General features: G+C 39.7%; 1 protein-coding gene across 4 annotated transcripts in view; it reads right to left on the bottom strand.

Moving 5' to 3' along the window:
• The window catches only part of CENPF (centromere protein F), a 42,395-nt gene extending 19,545 nt beyond the window's left edge, over positions 1-22,850 (bottom strand). Inside the window, exons 1-12 of one of the 4 annotated variants that reach the window (XM_048493127.1) lie at positions 22,731-22,850; positions 18,388-18,568; positions 17,817-18,013; positions 16,421-16,530; positions 16,064-16,155; positions 14,667-14,949; positions 14,085-14,287; positions 10,683-10,808; positions 8,852-8,950; positions 7,436-7,558; positions 5,033-5,168; positions 1,215-4,372 (exon numbers count right to left, since the gene is read on the bottom strand). In XM_048493127.1, coding sequence (XP_048349084.1) covers positions 1,215-4,372; positions 5,033-5,168; positions 7,436-7,558; positions 8,852-8,950; positions 10,683-10,808; positions 14,085-14,287; positions 14,667-14,949; positions 16,064-16,155; positions 16,421-16,530; positions 17,817-18,013; positions 18,388-18,549 — 4,689 coding nt within the window. In that variant the 5' untranslated portion in view covers positions 18,550-18,568; positions 22,731-22,850. The other 3 variants (XM_048493042.1, XM_048493212.1, XM_048493293.1) reach the window with 3 other exon arrangements.
• Positions 22,851-24,904: the final 2,054 nt, after the last annotated feature.

Raw genomic sequence — 24,904 nt, 5'->3', positions numbered from 1 at the left:
AAAAATCAATTAAAATATGACTCATTTTTATGAAGTTACTTAAACATTAGAAATGGTTAGAACTTGCAGTAGAAACTTATAATTGGAAGATTTATCATTAGTTGAGTTGGTCTGAAAGTAAAGTTTGAATTGGTTGCTATGTACTATCTATAAAATATAAGTTATACTGTTACATTAGATTAGCTACCATAGATTAGTAAAATGGAAACGTTGTCAGTAAAAAAACGTTAGTCAAAATTTTTGACCATTTAATCCAGTCTATTATACCTAATAAACCAGGTATCAAACTATCACACTTTAAGAGACTATGAGTATAATAATCCTACGCAGAGACTTGTGTCTAAGTGCCTTTATTTCAAAGGGTGTGGTTTGGAACAACTCTTTATGGGACTGCACAGTAAGAATATTCTCTTATGCTCCTTTCCAATGATTCTCTGTGGGGTGTGCTAGAAATGCAGATATCTGTATTTTTAAAGAGTTTCTGCTGCATCTATGTTAACAGCCCACTCAAGTATACCACTTGGGTAATCTGCTATTTACAAAAATAAGGGCATTTCATAATGTATGAATCAGCCCATAGCAGCTATTCATATACAATTTGTACAAATGGCTTCAGGTAGATTTAATATATGGAAGAACCTACAACTCACATGCTAGTATTTATTAGAATACTTCACACAAAGAATGGCAAGTTTACACTTTTGCTGTTGAAAGTGGCTCGTTCTCTGTCTGATCAAATATGAGTTTTGGCTGGAGCTAGAGAAGGATTGAATTTAATTAGATTAAAGGTCATAAACTCAGACTTTAAAATATGAAGCTTACGTTTCTGAGCTTAAGCTAATCAGTAATTGTTGATGTTCATTCTGATACAAAAACTAATCTGTACCTGAAATCCAACAAGGCATACAAAATATTTTTTCAAAACATTAGTATTTCTTATTATCCCTCAGCAAACATTTCATTAAACAGCGGATAATCTTTCAGTCCTATCAAACCAGTTTCAAACAAAAGCATGAAGTAGTACCTTAAAATCACATGACCCCATTCCAAAGGACCACATGAAAAACTCTGCGAATCTAAGGGAGCGTCTTTCTGCCACCCCTACAAGAGTGAAGCCCCAATACATCTCGAGTGCACCTAAAGAGGCCCCTTCAACTGTAACTTATGAACTTTACACTTTTATGTTAGGTTATGTAGTTAACTGACATACTTACATGATTGGTGCCAACACAAAGCAGTTCCTGAGAACCTGAATTCAGGTCTTGAGACTGCAGCCCTGGTTTTTCCAGGGCCCAAGACAAGAGGTCAGTATCATTCTGCTCAGCCGGCAGTTTAGAAACCCCCTCCAGGATCACGCGGTGCAGTTTTTGCTGCCACTGCTCATTGTCCAATACAGTTTGCTGTCTGAGACAATCCACTTCATTCCTTGCTGAAAGGAGTAGCTGCTGGATCTTTAGTATCTCTTCATCTTCCAGACTTTTATGAGCTTCAAAGGACTCTTCAAGCCTCTTGAAGGACTTGTCATAGGTCTCACATAACACGTGATATTCAGCTTTATTTTTCAGGCTGTACTTTTCAGTCATAGCATGCCCCCGCCGGATGATGCAGACCAATGTGTCACCATCACCCAGTTCTGATACGGAACACTGCAGGTCACAAGTACTTTCTAGTTCACTTTGTTCGTTGATGCTGTCACACTCGGTTATTTCATTTGGAGGTCTATAATGATCAGTGTCCAAATTAGATTCTGTGAGACTTGCTGGGCTACTATGACATGAAGGACACAGACAAAGGGTTCCATTTAGTAGAAACTCTTGATCAGTATGGCTAGGAGTCATCTGCGTTATGAATGAAATGGCATCGGCTTGATTGAGACTTGTTGACAGTGCAGTCTTTTCCTCCTGGAGCGTTTCAATATCACACTGCAACTCTGATAGTTTGGAAGTCATGCTCATAGTCTGCTCATGCAAACATTCATAATGATTTTTCAGTGAGAAGATTTTTTCCTTTACTCCAACAAAGTGTGCTTTAATTTCTTCATTAGTTAATTTTAAATCTTCATAGTTGAGTTCGGTGCCACTTTCCAACCCCATAAAGGTCATTTTCTCATACTCATGTCCCTTCATTTCACTCAGATCCAACCCATCAGAGAAGGCAGTATGCTCTTCTTTCACCACATAAATTTTGTTCCCAGGTTCTTCAGCCATAGTCTCTGTGCCTGTGACGCATTCCAATTGTGAGTCTTTCAGCTGTGATGCTAATGCTGACTTTTCAATTTGCAGGTGTTCGCACATTTTCTCCAACTCATTTAGCTTGCTCATTGTCATGTGAAGGGAGGATACTAATTGGACATAATCATTTTGGCTGGGTATCGTATCAGGAGGTACTGATGAACACTTGGCATCTATCTGCTGGTTAAAGTTGTCCTTGGTAACGGCATTGAAAACAGCGGGTGATTGGCCATCCACCTCCCTCTCGGCAATCTCTAAAGTGAAAATTTCCAACTCTTTCAGAGCTTGGATTTCTTGCTTCAGCCCCTCTTTTTCCCTTTCACTGTCCTCAATTTTTGTTTCCATTGTTCTCAATGCAATCTCCAACTGCATTATCTGATCAGCATACTTTTCTACAGAGACTTCTTTATCTTCAAGGTCCATCTGAAGTAGCTCAAGCCTCACTTTATATTTATCAAGTTCATCCTCTTTTTCTTTCACAGATGTTCTCAGATGTTCCAATGAAGCTTTATTTAAAGGGCCACCTTTTGCATGTTGGTTCCGTACATTCATCTCTTCAATCAATTGCTTATTTTCCCACAGCAAGGTATCATAATGCAGTTGCATTGCATTTTGTTTTGACATTTTTGGTTCTAAGCTGTTAAGCTCAGATGACAGACAATTCTGGACAGGAACAACCTCAGCTTCTTCAAGAACCACCTGTATTTTTTCAAGTTGCCTCAGCAAAATGTTGTTTTTTTCCTCCAAGGACAAGAGCTGACATTGAAATTTCTCATGTTCATTCATGAGCTGTTTCTCTCGGTATTCAAATTCAGCCTTTTCTACTTCAAAGGGACAAGCTTGTGCCCTTAAAGAGCATTTTAAGTTACTGTTGTTTGCTTCCAGCAATGTGCATTTCCTTTCCAATGCTTCTTTGGCTTGTACGAATAATATGCTCTTCTGTCTACATCTTTCTGACAGCTCTGAGAGGTTTTCCTCTTGGTCCTTCAAATCATTGGAAAAATATAGTCTTGATTGCATTAGGTGTACATGTTTTTGTTCTGAAGTATCACTAGCACTCCGAAGGAGTATGTTTTCGTCTTTAAGACCTTCAGTTTCTTTTTCACTTAAAGATGGTGCAGCAGATAAATCTGGTTTCTGGTATCTTGCTATTTGAGGAATAGCCTTTAGATGCTGCACTGAACCCTTGAGCATCTCATTGCTCATCTTTAAATCTTGAATCTCTATTTCTTGTTTTTTAGACTCTTTGATCAAACGTTGCAACTGACTGTCTTTTTCTTCAAGAGCCACTAAATTTGTGTTGACCCAGCCCTCTTTTTCAGAAAGAGCCACTTGCAACATATTGATATGCTCTTCAGATTCCTTCACAAAACCTTTCTGCTTCAGTTCTGCTTCAGCCAGTTTTCTTTCCATTGCATCTCTGACTTGTATTAATTCATCAACTTGTTTTTGAAAGGAAGCACTTAACTCCATGTGGGAAGCCAATGAAGTTTCAAGTGAGGCAATATACATTTTCTTTTCTAACGTTTCATTTGAAGCTGATTGTAGCATTTGTTGTAGGACAGTCACCTGTTTGGTTAACTCATCTAGTTTCAGGGAACTGTTTTCTCTCTCTTTCTGGTATTTTTCTTCAGAAGTGACTGTCTTTTGTTGAAGCTCACCATAAGCTATTCTTTGTGCCTCTAGCTCAGTACTTTTTTCTTCAACCACACATCTGAGGTTTCTAATCTCCATGCGAAGGTGTTCATTTTCAGTTTCTACAGCAGTTACTCTGTCATTACTTTTCATCTGTTCCATCATTAAAGCATTTTCTAAGCTGTAAACTTTGCTCATCAGCCCTTCCTTTTCTGAACGAAACTGACCTAGGAGTTGTTCATTTTGTGTTTTCCTCTGGGAAAGAATCTCAATCTCTTTTTTAAAACTTTCACAGTCAGCAAGAATGTTTTGCAAACTTTCTAGCTCCTCCAGTTTTATGCTGAGTTTTTCAATCGTATTTTCTTTATGTTGCAGAAGCTGTTGGAGAGAATCTCGTTGTTTTTCCAGGTCACAAATAACAAGCTGCATCTTCTCTGCAGACTCCTCTTGCCTGTCCACTCTGTCTTTAAGAATGCTCAACTCTCTGTCAAGAGACCAATTTGTACCTAAAAGTGATTAAAAGGGAAACAAATATTTAATTTAACAAAATTAAATAACTTTAGCAATATGTTGCAGAGGAATACAACTAGGCTAGTTTATTTTCTGCCTAACTATTCTAGAAAATAACTTCTCTAGAAAACAACCACATTAACATCTCAAAATAATTTCAATACCTCAGGATATTCTAGTACACCTAAACCCCACCCCAGTATACCACATACACAAGAGTCATTCAACTTTTTAAAAAACAAGCTCTACAAGAAATGAATTTAAAAAAGCAGGGCAGAATTTAAAATTTAAACAAAATGTCAAACAAAAATAAACAGTTCTCAATGAATGGGCTGGATCTACAGGAAGACTTCATGAGATATGCTGGCAAAGCATACGTTTTTCAGTCTTCCTCTTTCCCAAACAGCCTACAGTTGGTCCTGAAACTCTTCTCTGAGGACATTGTGAGCGAAGTGAACCAGAAGTCAGAGGTTGCAATAACAATGGGACAAAGTGCCCCTATTCCATTTGTAGCTCACATCAGTTATTTGAAACGCAGGTAGCTTACAGTATTCAAGTCAGAGTATCAACCTGTAGAAAAGTTAAATCTGTCTATTTGGATGCCTCACCCTGAAATGAGAATTAAAATGGCAACAAAACAATGAAAATGCTCTCACTTTTCATTTCTTCAGCAAGACCTTGACTCTGCTGCAGAAGCTGTTTGGCCATACAAAGGTCTTTTTTCAGCTGGCAAATTTCTTGTGACTGTTGACCAGATTGACAGCTAAGGAGGCCATTTTGCTTCTTTACTTCCTAAGGCACAAAAAATTCACCAACAGTTAACGACATGGCTACCAATGAACCATCGTTTGTTTGAGATTTATATCTCACAAATCTTGAGCAGTCTCTAGGCAGCTCTCAATGTAAAATCCACATATAGCAACATTCCCATGACATACAACTGAATGAATCACCCTAAGACATAACAAACTGCAACTAAAATATAGGCAGTGATATAAAAAAAGACCATTAAATTTTGAATTCTGGTCTATTACCAGCCTTTATCACACCAAAGTAACCCATGAATACAGTCACTATCTAAACCATATCAATTGCAAAAGCAAAATTTATTATGCATCTCAAAGAAAAATCTGCAGTACTTTCTTATAAACAAATGAATGCACATGCACAATTAGAAACTTTTTGCATTTAAAAAATGTACAGCCTTCAAGGTGGTGTACAGGAAGTTCACATAATATTAAAGCTTATGACTTTGTTGCAAAGGTTCAAATTATCATTCAAAGAGACAAATACCCAACTATGCCATTCCAGAGACTTAGGGAAATTACATCTTAAGGCAACCATTTCCACTTCTCCTGACATGCTGGTCCTGTGGTCAGTGGCCCTTCAGGACTGCACAGTAAAGGTTTGCAGTTTGTCTGTTGGTGGGGTGGGGTAAAAGGGCTGACATTATCATCCCCTCTTAAAAAAACTTGTCACTAATATTTTTAGACTATGCAGACCAGAGATTTAGGGGTCCTTCTAGTATTTCTTTTCTTACCTGAATAGGAAAATACAGCCAAAGATGTCTAAATAATTCAGTTCTGAGCAATAATCAGAAGCCTTGAAGCAGCACAAAGGGCAAGCATTTCTACATTTTGCAGAAAGCTATGTTCTGCTATGCCCATTGAAATGGCCCTTTAAAAAAAGGAACTAAAATTGCTTGGACATACATGTATATAATGGTCCTATACTTTCTTACGTACTAGGGAGGACTATTAGAAGACAGCATCAGAATATTTTTTTTTGCTGACGAATGTACAGCTTACAGCCAGTGCACTTGGAACAGCTGCCCAGCAGCATATGCTAAGTAAGGAAATCTCTAACCTATAGAGAGTTATGTCAGAAAAAGGCTTTTGCAGGGCAAAAATATTAGAGAACCACCAACCATTGCATGGTCCTTTCAGAGCTTAGCACAAGCGAGAAACCAACAGAAGTCACCAAAGGTCTCACAGTATAGCCACTGCCGGAGTCAAGGTTAGAACTCAGGACAAGCTTTGTGCTACAGAGAGCAGGAATTCTGAGGAATTGCACTGGGTGCTGAAAGGACAGTACTTGTGTATCTACATTTTTACCACCTTGTTTTGCATGAATGCCAAAATGTTTTTTTAGGAATTGGCCCACTCATTTTAAACTCGCCCTCACTCTTGGGAAGATTAAAAAAAAAAAAAACCAGTACGTATGGGCACAAGCCACCCACTCCTGAGCCGCAAAGATAACAGATGGCATTGGCAGGGCTCTGTTGGTCTTGAGCCCTCAATCATCCATCTAGTTACTACTAGCAGATGGGCACCAGTGTGCCAAAGCCAAATTTAAGAGAAGGGACAACCAGGATGAGAAACATCAGCTGAAATTTTGCTGGCAAAGCAGGGTTGTATTTCTTGCTCTTTAAGCAAATCAGCCTGAGAGCAAGATTAAACTTGTTGTTGCTTCTGTTCATCTCTCCCCAGTCCTTCTAGCCATTGTAAGAGTGACAAAAAAGGGAGTAGCAAGTAGAGAAAGAGGCAAACTGTCATGCCAATATTCCCCACAAGTGCCCAAATTAATAAAATCATGGTTTTCTGGAAATTTGGGATAAGTGACATATGACTATCCTGTGGTTAAAGATATCTTAACATGGTCAAGTAGTTTATGCAGATGGAGAATGTAGCAAGGTTTGCAGTCTATGCAATTCTTTGTGATGACAGACGTAAACAGCTTGAGAGCATACATTCCTAAAAGCATAATCCCTCCCTCTCTGCACAGCACCAGCTTAGGTATCTGGCCTCTGGAAAATGCCAGCATAGCTGGGAAAGGGGACACTTCCAGGCCCAAGTGGCTCATCAGAAATATCTGAGCTGCTGCACATGGTGAGAGCGGTTGCAGCAGATGCTTGGCAGGCAGCAGTTCTTGACTGGACGTAGTATTCACTGCTCCAACCGGAGCAATGTTGACAGCTGTATCGTTGATGTAAGATGGAGGGAAGGGTCATGTCAACATGTCATATTGCGCATACAAACAGTCCTCAGAATTTTATTTACCTCCAAGGTTCTTTTCAGTTCATTTTCCTTCAACTGCATTGTTTCCATTGTCTGGTTCACCATGTTCAATTTCAGGGTAAAGTCACTGGCTTTTTTTTCTAGTTGCCCTTTCTCCAATCGTATCTGTGAGGAACATACAACATATTTCAATTGTGATCGCACATAACAATTAACACACCAATATTCCTGCTGTTACTGGACATTCACAGAATAGAACAATTCCATGTTTTAATTATGCACAACTATTTAGAAAAATACATTCTTCACTCTTAATTTAAGCAACAGTCTGTAGAATAAATAATCAAAATAGGAAGCACGCCTCCAGAGAAATTTCCAGGTGTAAAATGTACAAACGCTATTTCCTAAAGATTCACAAATCAGATGTAAGAACAGAATCAAAGTCATATAGCAGCCTACACAACCCGTATTCTCTTTGTTCAACACTTTTACCACCAACCTATGCAAATTTTACAGAAACAAAAATCTTCTCTACACAGTGCAAAACTTACATAGCTTTGGCCATCCCACCTGTTGTCTGCTCACTAGATATCACATTAATCTGCCATGAATATTTCACAGGCCCAGGAGAAAGTGCAAGGCATGGTGAGGTGGGGGAAAGCCAGCCAATCCTAATTCCCACCAAGCACAGGCTCTATACAGAAGCTACAGTCTAACATAATGCTAGGGACAAGTGAGCTTGCCAGGGACTTGTAAATGCTACTACTAGTTTTGCAGGTGATATTTATCCATGCAACTGGCAGTCTTTTACTAGTTCTTTGAATGACTGTATACATGAGTGTGGTGAAGTGGTTAAGAGTGGTGGACTCTAATTTCGAGAATTGGGTTTGATTCCCCACTCCTCCACATGAGTGGCGGACTCTTATCTGGTGAACTGGATTTGCTTTCCTGTTCCTACACATGAAGCCTGCTGGGTGACCTTGGGCAAGTCATTCAGCCCTGCCCACCTGCCCAAGGTGTTTGCTGCGTGGAGAGGAAGAAGTTTGTAAGCTGCTTGGAGACTCCTTACAGTTGAGAAAAGAGGGGTATAAATTCAAACTCTTCTTCCTCTTCTAATATTAGGTAAGGTGTGGTCCACAGTGAACTGTGCTAGCTTATGACTGAACGTTGATTCTGTCGATTTCTCGACTCACTTCATGTACACCTTGATCCAGGGAATCCTGGTACACATAAAATATCTAATGACCAGATGAAGGTCAGCAAAGGCTCCTCCAACTGTGCATGTATGTGTGCAATTTTTCCCCTAACACTGAAGTGGAGAGGCCTAAAGAGATAGAAACTCTGTTTATAGCTAGTTAAAGAACACTGAAGTTCCCTGTATTCTGTGGAATTAAATACATCCTGCTGCAGTCTCTTTCCTCACCAGCTGTTTGTATATTTCATGTGCAAAATGCCTACTTTCTCAAGGTCCACTTGAAGAAGACAGTAATCGTTCTTAGCTTGATGAAGTTCTTCTTGTAGCTTAGTTCTCACTTGATCCAGCTGGCAAGACAGTTCCTAGAACAATGATGGGGGGGGGGGGGGGTTGAGATTATAAACCAGAAGCATATGTTAAACTATCATAAACTAATAGTCCAGTTTCAGTAACCCAGGTGGAGAGGAATAAAATAGTTTTACCAGTTATTTACCCTGAAAACATGTGTACCGTGATGACAATTAAAAATTTTGGCAAGAGGAAAAAAATAAAATATACTCAATAAGGTTGGTGGCCAAAGAGCCATGAAGGTAATTCAGAAGCTCAATTCTTTAATCTTGAGCAGCAGCTCCTCCATGGTAGGTGGCAACCTACTTTAGAAAATCTGGAGAAATATCAAAAACAGTCTGTAGTACAGCTTGCAGACCAGGTGAACAAACATTTTATCTTGCTAGTCTAGGCCCTTTAGGTAATACAGGCTCCTTGTGGAGCTTTAATAGGTCTTTTGGACCAGCTCAGTGTACACAAGTTAGTGGGAAAAATACAGTATAAATAGTACAAACATGGATTAAACATATTGGGTGAATATCTAATGACTGAGGACTTGGGGAAAAAAACAGAAATATTAGGAAGATCACAAAGGGAGAAAATCCTGGGAAATGAATACTTACATTTGGAAATTCCTACTGCTTCTAAATCTTTATGTTCTAACTGTGACATAATTATATTGAAAGCCCCTGTAACGTTAGTTGCTACAGATTTTTGAGGCATATACTCTAAAAAGATGTGAATCCCTTGCTTCTGTTTGGCCATACCAATACACATTCAGCATGTAATGATCTCTGCTTTCAGGCCTCATTTTTGCTCAAGGGCAACTGCACTCAGAACGTACTGCAGTAACCTAATGCAAATGTAGCTATAGATCAGGGGTCTGCAACCTGCGGCTCTCCAGATGTTCATGGACTACAATTCCCATCAGCCCCTGCCAGCATGGCCAATTGGCCATGGCGGGGAGCTGATGGGAAGTGGATTCATGATCTGGAAGCTCCTGAGTTAAAATCCCTGCTATAGATACACCACAACAGCCAGATCCTTTCCACATGGAAAGGCCATAGCTGGCTATCCAGTCAAAGCTCATGAAAGGCACCCCTGAATACCTTCAACTGCTTATATAGCTGTAGGCCTAAATTCACCATCTCCCCGATTTATGGATGTGATCATTCAAGAACAGCACAATCCCATCCAAAATAGGAGAAATCTCAAATCCCAGGTCACTCCTTCTGCTCACTAGTAGCATGTCTGTACTTTTTGGTAATAAAACTTCAGTTTATTAGCCAGCATCTATCAAAAAACTTCCTCTATGGCTAGGTAGTGGTTCAGGGTTTCTACAGCCATTCTGCAATCAGCTAGAAGCACAAGATGTATATGAACATCAGCCCACATCTTTAGATGACCTCGTCCAGTGAACTCCTATACATGTTAAAGAGCCCGAGTGATGAGAAGGAATGCTGTGGAACTCTGGCTCTATACTGAAGGCCACGCGGCCAAGAACTATTCACCCAGCACCACCTTCTAAAGTGTACCTTCCAGGTAGATCCAAAAATCACTGCAAAACTGTGCGTCCCAATCCCAGTTTCCCAAGAAAATGTGCAATTCACTTTGAAACTCTGATCTCAATGAATCATACAAACTTGGCACATTAGAACCAACAAAGGTCCAGTATAGATGCAACAGGTCCAAGTATTTGCACCCCGCCATCCACATGAATCCCCTCCCCCTTTCTTAAGTAGCATTAACCTTCACGCTGTGCCTAACCTCTTGATATTCTTTTTCCTTTTCTTTTATTTTCTGTTCGGAAGAGCACCGGACACTTTCAGAATTTTGTTGCTGGCACTTCAGCTCCTCTGAGAGCCTCTTTATCTTTTCCTCGGCTGCAGTGAACTGCAAAAAAAGGATATTTAAAAATCACACGGATTAGATATGGGAAACCAACTTGTGAACAAGTTTATAGCTGAGGAAGATGCTTAACACCTAAGAACTCATCTTCTCCACCGAGGACAGAAGCAAAATGTTAGACTGATGAGACAGTATGTTTAATACTGAACAAAAAAATGCTCCAAGCAACAGAACACCAGCTTTACATTGGAATAAGATACTTCAGGACTATGTTGAACCATCACTGAACGACTAATATGTTCTTGCTGCATAGGGCATCCCACCTTTGAGAAGAACAAACTTGATCTTTCTAGATGTACATTTTTCACACATCAGTGGCCCTCACTGGAAGATCCATCATTTGACAACATCCAGGAATGTCTCCTTGGAACATACTGTTTCTGATTTGGTATTTTATTATATAAAAGTCAAACCTGTGATACCCAATTTGCCCAAGCAAGACATCACTTTTTGTTTGTCGACGCTGAAAAGGCGTTTGACAATGTCAACTGGGACTTTATGAAATTGTTGTTAATTAAAATGAAAGTCGGGGACTCCTTCTTAAATGTAATAGAGGGTGTGTATAAAAACCAAAACGCCAAACTGAAAATCAATGGAAAACTGACAGAAAGCTTTAATGTAGAGAAAGGGACTAGACAGGGGTGTCCTATTTCGCCTTTGCTATTTAATATTGTCCTAGAAGTTCTACTGAATACAATAAGAAATGATAAAACTTTGGATGGTTTTAAAGTGGGACGTAATAAAATTAAACTACAAGCTTATGCGGATGACGTGGTCCTTTTTGTAAACAACCCTGAGAATTTGCTGAATCCATTACTAGAAACTATATCGGGATATGGACAGTTAGCAGGCTTTAAGCTTAACAAAAATAAAACCAGAATGCTTATATGGAATTTATCCAGAGAAAGAATTCAAGATCTAACCACCCAAACAGGAATTCAAACTGCCAATAAGGTAAAATACCTAGGAATAGTCTTGGAAAAAACAAACAGGAACCTCTATTCTAACAACTATGAAAAAATTTGGAACGAAATTAAAGCAGATCTTAAAAAGTGGGAAAAATTATCAATTTCGTTAATGGGTCGAATAGCTCTAATTAAAATGATGGTGCTACCAAAAATGTTGTATCTGTTCCAAAATATACCAATCATTATAACAGCTAAAACTTTTCAGAATTGGAGACAGACAATATTACAATTTATATGGGGAAAAAAGAAAGCTAGAATTAAATACTTATCCCTAATCGACACCAAAGAGAGAGGAGGTCTTACTCTTCCTGACCTCAAGCTCTATCATGATTCATGTGCCTTAACATGGATTAAGGAATGGATCTCCTTAGAAAATGAGCAACTGTTAAAATTAGAGGGACCAGAAAATGCCTGGGGGTGGCATGACTATTTGTGGCCAAATAAAAAAAAACAATTAACAACTTTAAGGATCATATAATAAGAAAATCACTATTAAATACCTGGAATAAATATAAGATGAAACTTTACTTAAAAACTCCGGTATGGGTTTCAAGGCATGAAGCTTTACAAGGATACCAGGGCAAAGAAGATAGACTTTGGTTAAGATATTCTGATACTCTTTCATGGGATAATAGCAAACCGACCCTTAAACCTAGAAACCTAATAAAAATTGGTGCTGAAGACTGTCACTGGTTCTTGTATTTACAGTTAAGAGAAGAATTCTTGAAAGACATGCAAAATGGTGGTATAGAAAAAGCTCATAATAGTTTCGACAAACTAATATGGGACATAAATGATAAAAAACTGATTAGTAGAATCTATAAATTCCTGCTCCAGATAGAATTGGAGCATGAAGTAATAAAAGATGTAATGGTTAAATGGGCGCAGGATCTAGGTAAAAACATATATTATGAAAAGTGGGAGGAAGCTTGGAAAAGAGCCAACAGATTCACCCTTTGTATGGACTTAAAAGAAAATTATCAAAAAATATTCCACAGATGGTATATAACACCACAAAATTTAGCTCATATGGATAAAAAAACATTCACCATTATGCTGGAACTGTGGGAAAAGCCAGGGTACATACTTTCATATGTGGTGGTCATGACCCAAACTTAAAAAATATTGGAAAAAAATTCACAAGATTTCACAAGTGATTCTGGGACATAAATTCCAGATGCTCCCAGAAAACTATCTCTTGGGAATATTTCAGGACAATATAGCTCCACCCAATATTAATCTATTTTTTTATCTTTCCACGGCTGCGAGACTACAGGTAGCGAGAAAGTGGAAGCGAGACTACAGGTAGCGAAAAAGTGGAAAAATACCAAAAGCCCAAGATGCAAAGACTGGTTGGACACTGTACTAGAATTAAGAAATACGGACAGATTATCTTCCATCCTAAAAGGAATAACCAGGAAAAAATATGACTCGACATGGAAACCTCTGGATCAATACTTGTCAAAGAGAAGATAAAACAATTATTTTTATTTTGTTAATATCAGATATACACTGCTGTCTCTTGCTTTCAGATGCTAATAGCATAATATAACTACAGGTGTTGGATTATACAAGATATGGACCATTAGACACTATTTCAGAACTTTATAAGCTATTTAAATTGTACTGTTAGATCCATATGTTAAACGGTTGCCGAACCTAAGTTCTGCAACAACCCTTATGCAAACTTACTGGGTATTACACCAAATATCATCCTGATTTAAAAGGTGACACAATAGTATACGGACGGTTAAGTCCATAGACTTAATATGAAAATGGTGAACACAAGAAAAAATGTAAATCTCGCAAAGACCAGGAAGCCAAGCTGGAATTAATTATCTGGTTAAAACGCAACGCGTGAATTTTATGTTTCTAACAGTTAAGCTTAGCTTAACTTTTTTTAATTTATCTTGGATTTTAGTTACTAATATTAATTTGTATTAAACTCTCTTTTTCTTCTTTCCCTTATTCCATCCTAATCTTCCCTATCTCTTTTCGTTATTAGGCTTTTGCGAGATGTTATGATTTTATGTAAATTCTCTCACTTATCCCTTTCTTAACTTCCTTTTCCCAAACAACAGAGCCTTAAGACCTTGGACCAATATAGCAAATATTGTGTACATGGCATTCTATGTTGTTTGCTAGAACTCTGTATAACACTCCTTTTAAATCTCCAATAAAAATATTAAAAAAAAAAGAAAGACATCACTTCAGTCAGTCAGCAAGTAGTGGACATGCATGTCTGAAACGGATTTGTAAATACAGCTGCATGGCAGTTGAGATAGAACTGTACCTGAGCAGTAGTTTGGTGAAGTTGTGCTGTAATTCTAGTTATTTCATTGTTACTCTTGTGCAGAGCTTGGCCTTTTTCTGTCAATTCCCTTTTCAAATTTTCTACTTGCAGTTGAGTTTCTTGAAGTTTAGTTACATGGAATTTCATATCACTCATTTGAATCTGCAGATTATGCTCCAGTTCTTGAACTCGGGATCTTAGCTCTGTGCATTAAAAGCATATGGTTAATGTGGCAGGGCTTGCACATACTTCAGACTTTTTAAGGATCTGGGTATTTTTGTGTAATAATAATAATCTCAGCAAAAAAGTGTTCTCAAACTGAATGTTTTGCTTTGTAGAACACATCTGTTGTGAAATTCTCCATTGCTAAGCTTCTCTATTCCCTGGATCAGGACCACAATTTTTAAAAATCGAATACACTGATGCTGAGACTTAAGGCAGCATTAAGTATGTGGGATTGGCTGAGCGTGCCGATAAGCCATTCTCATGTCAGCATTGCAAAGATATGTTGTTTTGGTATGGCGAGAAAATTACTAAAGGCACAAAATGGAGGATCAGGGCTGAGGACACCTTGCAAACTACCTTGGTTCTGTGTCTTCATCTCATCAGTGAGTGCTGAATCCTTGCTGTTGTCCAAGATGCTGTTGGCAAATACTTCCTTTGCTGATTTTTGATCCTGGTGACTAGGAGTTGACCCAAGGTCCCAAGGAAAATGCAACCCACTGCTTATGGGAGTTTCTTGACTATTGGATGGAGGGCGGCTTGGCATTTGCTCTTGTTGCCAGGAGAACACAGATGAGGAAGCTTGTTGCCGAGCAATTTCTCTGCGACTCATGGTGCTTTGGGGAAGCAAGGGATTTGTTTTCTTTTTTAAAAAGAGACAGAGAAAATACTGAGCAACTTGTTTCATACAGTGGCCAACAGATATCCCCAGAAGGCCGACAAACAGGAAGCAGAGCCCAAAGCCTCCCCCTTCTGTTGTCCCAACCACAGTTAATTTACTGTTTTTAATTATGAAGCTTCCATGCGGTCATCATGGGTAATGGACCTACACTCCTTGAAATTGTCTAATCCACCTTTAAAGCCAACTCAATTACTAGCCATCATTAGAGGCTGACAAAAGTCAATACAGAAGATTTTTCAGAGAAAAAGAATTCAGTAGAGAACCCAATTTTTCAGCATATTCAGCCAATGTGCAGAAACTGAGAGCGGGCACAAATGCCCCAGGGCTGCCACCCCAGACTCCTCAGTGATGTGCCTATGTGGGGAAGAAATGTGTATAACCACACTCCCTCTGTATGTAGGTACAGTGGGGACAGGGCTTACACAAAACGGGTAAAAAAACCAACACAAGTAAAACAGCAGAACGTGGCAGCCACTCACTGTCCTACCCATTCCCCCCACTGCTGAATAATTACAGTCACAATAGTCTGCAGCTGCCTGATGAGGAACAGGCGCAGGCACTGGCTGCTCCATGTGGGAGGGCTGCAACTGGTAGTGGCTTCAACTGCGCCATTAACTGTTGCTTGACAATACAGGCATCTGGGGAAAGGAGGAGGCATCTGGGAACAGAAGGAGGAGGGAGCTGGTGACATGGGACCAAAGGGGAAGGAAAGGAAGGAGGGGTCACCCCTCTTGGTGGGCACCATCAACCCCTGCATGCCGATGCAGGCATCTGGAATGAGGAAGAGGACAAGGAAGGAGCTGGTGATGTGCGGTCTATGTGGGAGAAAAGGCAGGAGGGATTGGCCCACTTGGTGGGAGCCATTAACCCACCAATAGTTTTCTAGAGCCCATTGTATTTGTTCGTACGATGGCCTTTACTACTATGATACAATGTTATAAAACAGTTCTGTCAATCAAGACTACGTTCCAGGATTTGTCTATTTTTGTTCATCTGTTTTCAGAAAAACTGCACTATGTCCTGGTTTTCACTCTAAACTAAGTATTCTGTATGAGTCTTTCAGGCAGGGTCCTACATGAGACTTCACACTCTTCAGTTCTGCCTCCAGTTTTTTCTTTTCCTCAACTTCTTTCTCATATTTTGCTTGCAGTTCTTCAAACTTAGCATCTGTAAAGGCAAAATTGAAACATCTTGACCAACTAATAGGGCGGACCATTTACATATATTACAAATAATGACGTTGCTGGTGTTCTATATAAAACTGTTGCTATCTGAATTTACAGAATATCCTTTACAATACAGAATGTACAGTTGTAACCGGGATGAAACTGGAGCTCAGTAAATAACACAAGAGACCTTTGACCATTAGAGATGTTAATTAAAAACAAAAATCCACATGTTATTCTTATAGTTATTAGATAAACAATTTTACCACTGTGACATGGAGTAGAAGGAACAGTAAAGTTCTTCTGTGGAGTGATACTGACAGATGAATCCCCTGCAACAAGGGTTTGTTGACTTCTTTCTAGTTCTGATTTGTATCTGTTTAAAAAAATAAAAACAGAAGGACTGAAAAGTAGCTTAATAATAACAAATATGGACCTAAAGATCTTGAAAAACCAAAATGTGGCTGAGAAACTTTTTCCTACATTCCCAGACGTGGATTCAAAAATGTCATTGGAAGACACACAGGGGAAGAAAAGTGCAACTTTCACACAAGATGTGAACAATGCAGAGATCTCTGTCAGAAGCTCTACTAAAAACTCAAGAATTGAAAACAAAATAGTGAACTGTCTCACTTGTTTGGGAAGATGCTAGGTTTTCTTTATCACTGCAGCTCTAGGTGTAGACTTCTTTCTTTAGAGCTGCGTTCTCTGTCAGCCTTGCAGATCCCACTGAAGCCTCAAAGAGAATCCAAACAACTTGGGTCACATGAGGCTTAATGTTGAACAGAGGTCATCAGATTGAGTTGATGACTCTCTTCTCAAGTGTGAAAGTTCAGTGTTCAAAATAATTGAAAATGAAGGGCACAAGAGACATTCTTCGGCTCCAGCTCAACTGGAATTAACAGGAACTGCGCAACAGCATTAAGCTAGCTCTGCATTTTAATGGAATGTACATGGCAGAACTTCCAAGTAGATTGCAATTAAAGGCAATAAAATACTGATTTTAGACATTACAAGGTTGCAGCAGGAAGCACCTATTTAAATTTGTACTCCAGCTGTCCCTTCTCCGCGAAGGCAAAAAGCTTTTTAAAGAATTGCTGAGCAAATATGGAAATAAAAAACCTAGCTGCACTTTAGAATCTCTGTTGTATGGCCAAAGTAGCACTTCATTATGCAATAAATTGCCCCATTCTTTTCAAAAACAAGTTTTCAGACTTTTGATCCTCATTGTATTGGTACCATATTGACATCCCCACTGGCAGAATATTTGAATGGCTGCTACAGAACCTCTGGAAGCTGTAGAAGAATGTGCTCAGGAAAAAATGGATTCTGTTGGTCTAAGCATTGTAAACTGAGAATGCATAGTGCAACAGAGAACCCTCTCTTGCAGTCATGCACTCCAAAAGTAGATAAGTTATGGTGACAAACTTGTCCTTCAGGGAAGCCTGTTCCTCCATTATTGATTTCTTCCTATTACGCTACTTATTAGATGTCTCTTCTTATTGATTATGTTGACTTTCACTATGTAATCTGCCATGAGTCTCAATGACAAAAGCAGACTATTATCAACATAAATCAACAAACACAACTTGAATACCCATGACACATCCAAATAAGGCCATTTTCTAAAATGAGCGTGGCTCTTGCACAAGAGATTCCCACCTTTTCAGTTCCTGCTCTAGCCTTTCAGCCTGTTTCTTGCTTGCCATGAGCTGCCCTTCTTGAAAGCTCACTTGAGACTCTTTCACCTGAAGTTCATGAGAAAGCTTCTGCCTGGTTTTTTCAAGATTGCCACATAGCTCAATCAGGCTCTGGTTTTCTCTTTTCAGTGTTGACCCTTCAGTTTTTTCATTTTCCACCTAATCAGAATAAACAAAATAGCAAAATTAACCTGCTCCTCTTCCAACAAAAAAAAATATATGTTTGGATATTCCTTCCCCCCCCCCCCCCACATACACACTTTTTTTCAAATAAATTTTGCTTACACTTTGGAGAGATTTTTGTTCACAAGAGAGATATTTTCAAGAATCATCTTAATACCTGTCAAGAACTCCTCAATTGTGCTGAAAAACAATAATCATTGACCTGAACAACTATGAGCCATTAAGTTGTCTAGCAAGAAACGATTGCTAGAAAGAGCAACCCAGGTATTTTTAGCATATCAATTTTAACCCATCATTATAGCATGCTACTAATAATATTTAAAAGCCGCTTCTCTTCATCGTTGCACTACCTTCTGCTTCTGTTTTTCCAAAGCTGCCTCCAAAGAGTCAAGCTGAAACTGTCTTTGCTGTCGCTCCTTTCTGAGCTTCTCAAGTTGACTTTCAAGTTCTTGAATCTTGTGCAGGACCCTCGTGGAGAGGCCTTCTTTCCATTCTTCCACCGCCCAGCTCATTTCTCAGTCAAGTTTCCCCCTTTAATATCCAAACATACCAAAAAAACCAAAATGAAAAAATAATCAGAAAAAAAGACAATTGCAGACTTGAGCTATGTTTATTTCATTGCACTAAAATGTGGATTTGTATTACAGAACTATTGTTCAGCTATGTACTAACTAAAAGGCTATAAAGTTTTTCCATGCAGAACAACGGTGGATGAAGTGGTCATGCAGCTGGAGGGGAAATAATATTACCTGATACCACAAAAACATAATCAGGAGGTTCTCAACAGCCATTTTTGTTGTTATTTGTTTCAAAATATGCTGCTGGTGGCTTGAAATGTCTTGGTCTGCTCTGACATTATAGAGATGAGAATGCATAACCCCCAAAGAAGTATCAATATTGTGTTTGTAAAGGGCTGTCAAGTCACAGTGCACTTATGATGACCCCATAGTATTTTCAAGGTAAGAAGTTGGATTGCCATTGCTTGCCTCTGATTAAACCCTGGTCTGCAATCCAAGTACCAACCAGGGCTAACCCTGCTTAGCTTCTAAGGGCTGATGGGATCAGGCTAGCCTGAACCATCCAGGACAGGGTAAATGCCAATATTACCACATCATTTTGCATTGGTGTCATTGTCCTACACTTCTCTTATTTATCTTCTTTAAGTTTGCTTATAGTTATACCAATTTGCATTTCCTCTCTAATTACATCTGATTGTTCACATGTTACTTCAGTTTTACTATCCTATGGCTAAATTAGTCCACTACAGATTCATAATTATCATGTGGTCACTGCTTGTAAAGTCACCACAGCACACAGGGTAATGCCACTGCAGCATCCAGTCACATGACAAGGTAACAGAAACAGTAAGCCCACACAACTGAACAAGAATGTGAGGTTAAAGGGATGTAGTATAGATTTGCCTCACCATGGATGATTTAAAAAATGATCAGCCTCACAGGGTTGCTTGCAAGGACGTAGGTAAGGGTTTTCCCCCCCAGGTTCAAACCCCCCCCCCATTACATGTCTGAAGCTCCACCCCGTTTGTGGGGGGGGGGGTTGTATTTTAGTGTTTTTTTCCCAGTTTTTAGCCTGTAGGGGCTAGCATTTTTAGGCTAGCTGCAGCACCAAAATTTCAGGGGTTGTTTGGGAGACTCTTCTGATGATACCACCCAGGTTAGGTGAGGTTTGGTTCAGGGGGTCCAAAGTTATGGATTCCCAAAGGGGGTGCCCCATCCCCCATTGTTTCCAATGGGAGTATGTGTTAAACAAAACTGGACATAACATTTTATTTGAGAACACTGAAATTCTGGACAATTCAGAAGGTTACTATGTCAGACTACACAGGGAGGCCATTGAAATTCACAAACACCAAGACTCCTTTAATAAGACAGAAGAGACTCTGAAAATTAGCAACTTGGCTCCCAGTACTTAAAAAACAGACTGATAACTCCACCCGCAATACAATGCACTCAACCACACCTTTGCATAGCAAGTTCCACCCCAAAACTTAATGATTGGTTCCCTACTCTGGGACATGGACAATATACCACACTAAACTTTCCTTTCTCACTGGACACAGTGTGAAACAGACTTTTCTCTGTGATACACCTCTGAAGATGCCAGCCACAGGTGCAGGCGAAACGTTAGGAACAAGACCCACCAGACCATGGCCACACAGCCCGGAAAACCCACCAGAACCAGTTGAATCCGGCCATGAGAGCCTTCGACAAATCTGGAGAAAAATGTCCTTCAACTTTAACAGAGACTTCATGGAATGTTATTTACCAAGTGATGTAATTTATTTCCATGCCATGAAAAACTAAACCTGCCCATTTCCGCACACTAAGCTTCTATTAAAAGGACAAGACTTCCCCCTATCCAGGTTGCTGGTATACCATGTCTCACAGAAAGAAAGAACGTCAAATGAGAATTAATATACTGCCACTTCCTTCTGGACCTTCTCTGTTGTGCACTTCTCCCAGACGGGAGGTTGAACAACTAGCCTCGTGGTGCCACTGGAACAATCTAGAACTGAACACACTTAAAACCGTAGAAATGGTGGTAGATTTCAGGAGAAACCCTCCCATCCTACCTCCTCTCACAATACTAGACAACACAGTATCAATAGTAGAGACCTTTAAATTTCTAGGCTCCATCATATCTCATGACCTAAAATGGTCACCTAATATCAAAAATGTCATCAAAAAAGCACAACAAAGAATGTTCTTTCTGCGCCAACTCAGGAAGCTCAAACTGCCCAAGGAGCTGCTGATACAGTTCTACAGAGGAATCATTGAGTCTGTCATCTGCACCTCTATAACTGTGTGGTTTGGTTCTGCAACCCAACAAGATCGACACAGACTTCAGAGAATAATCAGAACTGCAGAAAAAACAATTGCTGCTAACCTGCCTTCCATTGAGGACCTGTATACTGCACGGGTCAAAAAAAGGGCTGTGAAAATATTTACTGACCCCTCGCATCCTGGACATAAACTGTTTCAACTCTTACCCTCTAAACGTCGCTACAGAGCACTGCACACCAAGACAACTAGACATAAGAACAGTTTTTTCCCGAATGCCATCACTCTGTTAAACAAATAATTCCCTCGATAATGTTAAACTATTTATTATATACTTATTATATAATTACTGCACTACTTTTTTCATCATTCCTATTACCCATCTCCTCCCACTTATGACTGTATGACTATAGCCTGTGCTGACATTTTATTTTATTTTATTTTATGATTTTACATTTTATGTTTTCATTACTACTGATTGTTTCCTGATTGCTTACTAGACCTATATGACAATCATTAAGTGCTGTACCTTATGATTCTTGACAAATGTATTTTTCTTTTATGTACACTGAGAGCATATGCACCGGAGACAAATTCCTTGTGTGTCCAATCACACTTGGCCAATAAAGATTCTATTCTATTCTATTCTATTCTATTCTATTCTATTCCCCCACCCCCCTTAAGGCATTATCCGGAACTGGGAGGGAGAACTGCAAAAAACTCCCACCTGTCCTGTCCGCCCAGCACTGGCCTTCCCCCTACCACCAACTCTTGTGGTAAGTCAGGGCAGTGAGGAAGATACATACTGATACGATGAAATCCACCTCAAGCTTGCAGATTCACAATCCAGTAAACTTGGTAAACATTATGGTAAACTTGGTAAACATTATGTGGTAATGTGGTACCATTATGTGGTAAACAAATATGCTTCAGAGAGAGAGGGGCAAACCTTTTTGCATTTATTGGCTACTAGTGAACCAGACACACTCAGTCCCCTTTTGAGAAGGTTAGTTGTGTCCCTGTGCAGCAGCAAAATTACACAAATTTGCAGCAGCACAAAATTGCAGCAGCAAAATTACACAAGAATCCAGGAGCACCTTAAAGACTGAAATACACATTGTTAACCTTTAAGGGACTACGGGATGCCTGTATGGCTTCTCAGACATTTCCTTTATCTCCTGTCTCCATGCAAGTGGATGTATTTTTAACCCATGGCTGTACACTACTTTTACTACTTAAAGAATTAATTATAATTAAACATTTCTAAATAAAAAAACATTTTTACAAGCCTGTTTATGTTTAACATAACATACAGTATCTAATTCTAGGCAATTACCGCAGTCTAAGCAAATTGAAAACAAGAAAATGAGAAGGGAGCAATTCTGCATACTATTACACAGGTACTCTAGCACATACTTTAAACAGCATAAAGGGGCATAATATGAAACACAACCCATTTAAAACTAAATGTTTAAAAAATCGCCCTCAAAGGAAAACCCCACATGCTTAACCCTCCCACTGAGATCCTTGCAAGAATTACCAAAGAATCTCAACCACTGTCGAAGGCTTTCACGGCCGGATTCAACTGGTTGCGGTGGGTTTTCGGGCAGCAGGGTAGATCTACCAGACCACGGCCACACAGCCCAGAAAACCCACCACAACCATGTTTATTCAGAAGTAAATTTTGCTCAGCGGCACTCACATGCAAGTTAATCTTGTAGTCCTTAACCATGGCTTGTATTCACTGTAAACAACAATAATGTACGACACTACACGTGTTTAATACAGGAACTCAAAAGCATCCGTTATAATAAGAGACGTTGTTGAAAAATATTTATAATTACAGTATCTACAGTCACTAGGGCTGCAAGGCAGAGGTCCTCTTCACATACCGCTCTCCGGGGGACTCGCTTTCTCCAAACTCTCCCGCCTTTATTCCCAGGCGACCCCCACCAAGATCTTTTTTCAACTTTTCTTTAGGAAATTCAAACCTGCCACCACCTCTCCCCTCCCTCGTCGGTTAGCCGGAGACAACAAGGAACGGTGATTGGACGGCATCGAAGTGGGTGCCAGCTTTCTTCAGTTGAGCCAATAGGATTTCTCCCATCGCGTTCTGTCCGCCCGCTGAGTGGAGGATTCGGCGGCTTTCAAACCTCGCTGGCTGCGGCTGAGAAAAAGTGGGCCGTGGCTTTGAAGAAAGGAAATCTTGAAGGATGGGTGGGTCGCGGCCCGATCTTGAAGAACGTTTACTTGGAAGTAAGCCCCGTTGAACTGAATAGAGCTTACTCCTAAGTCGGCAGCTGTTTGATCCGCTCTCCTGGCAGAAATGCGTTTTGCTGCTCTTGGTCGATCTTTGAAAGATTCTGCTTGACTTCGAGCAGAGTTGTTTTCGCAACCTGGAGAAGGTTACAGGAGATCTGCCAGAGTTTTTTGGAAGTTGCTGCGTAAAGGCCACAGCCAGTAGGATAGATCCGTTGCAAAGAAGGACGGCGTTCCTGAGCTTTAATCCTACATAACGTATTAGGATGCCGCACAAGGCTCCAGTTTATACTTGCTGGAAGTGACTGACACGGCTGCCCCGCTTGAACCGAACCTATGCCTATTTTGGAGTAAGCCCAGTTAGACCCAACTGACTTATTTTAATTAAACACGAATAGGACTGAGTGGGGTTGCAGGGCTGCGATAAGAAAGCTCCGTTGAACGAAGTGGTGCATACGTATGAGTAAACGTGCATCACAGCGGTATATTAAGTTACAAAAGGCTGATACTTTGCTACAAAATCACTTTGCAAGCCTAAAGATTAGATGTGGAGAAGTAAGAATTAATGGACACAGAGAGACCATGTTTGAAGGTTCAAAAAAGAGACATAGATGTAAAGCATGCTAAAATCCACCCCCAAACAGCATCATTTTCCATGGTGTTTAAACTAGGGAGCCCAGATTCTCCTTTTAAATTCACCTTAAAGGGAGAAACTGGGGTCCCCAGTTTAAACAACATTGAAAGTGATGCTATTTTGGGGTGGATTCTCCCCCACCCTGAAACAGCATCCCTTTCAATGTTAAAACTGGGGACCTCGGATTCTCCCTTTAAATCCATGCCGAAGGGGGTGGATTTAATAATAATAATAACAACCTTTATTAGGCATTGAGAAAATAAAAGAAAGAAAGAAAACAAGCATTGGCAGGAAGGGAGTGGATTTAAAAAGAGAATCTGGGGAAATTTAGGGGGTGCCTATTGTCAGGGGTGCAATTATTAAGATAGCAGCACCAACATTTCAGAGTATCTTCATGAGATGATACCACCCAGGTTTGGTGCAGTTTGGTTCAGGGGGGCCAAAGTTATGGACCCTAAAGTAGTAGGTGCATTTTTGGATGTATCGGTACCAAAATTTCAGGGTATCATCTGGAGATGATGGCATCCTGTTGGGGAATTATTTCCCTATTTGGGTAATAAGCAGAGTGAGAGGAAAGACCAGGAGACTATTGCTGTGATTATAAAAAAAAGAAACTTTACTTAACTAAATCAGGGTAGGGTATACATGGAATAAACATAACAAATCCTTACTATTCTAGTACAAACTTAGTTGCAGAACTTAGGCACATGTGAGCCCACATGTGGCCTAGGCATTCACCTCTTAAGGTGAATCCATCTTACAGGTACAAGAAAAACCTCGTGAGTGTCTGTGTGTCTGTGTGTCTCAGTGAGACAAAGAAGGATAGTTAACTTTATAACCTCTGACCTACGTGCTCTGCCTCACATAAGCAATGTCGGATTAACTGCCCAATGACTCATCAATGAATTGATAGCAAGACACTGACCTCACTAGCTAATTAACATGCACACAGTTAACCCCTTGTTATCTGGATTGTGACAGACACTTGCAAATCCTAACAAACCCCTTCTCAAGTGTCATTGTCACAATGCACTTGGAATCATAACATCATAAAGCTTAATCATAACAGTAATGTAAAAATTCAACTTCATCATAACAATGCAGATATCAAATTCAATCACATTAAAATTGTATGCATAAACTTTCTCGAAGATTTTCAAACTTCAGTCTTCC

This window comes from Sphaerodactylus townsendi, linkage group LG01 (assembly GCF_021028975.2).
Source record: "Sphaerodactylus townsendi isolate TG3544 linkage group LG01, MPM_Stown_v2.3, whole genome shotgun sequence".
Classification (NCBI taxonomy): domain Eukaryota; kingdom Metazoa; phylum Chordata; class Lepidosauria; order Squamata; family Sphaerodactylidae; genus Sphaerodactylus; species Sphaerodactylus townsendi.
This window is presented reverse-complemented; position numbering and strand designations above follow the sequence as displayed.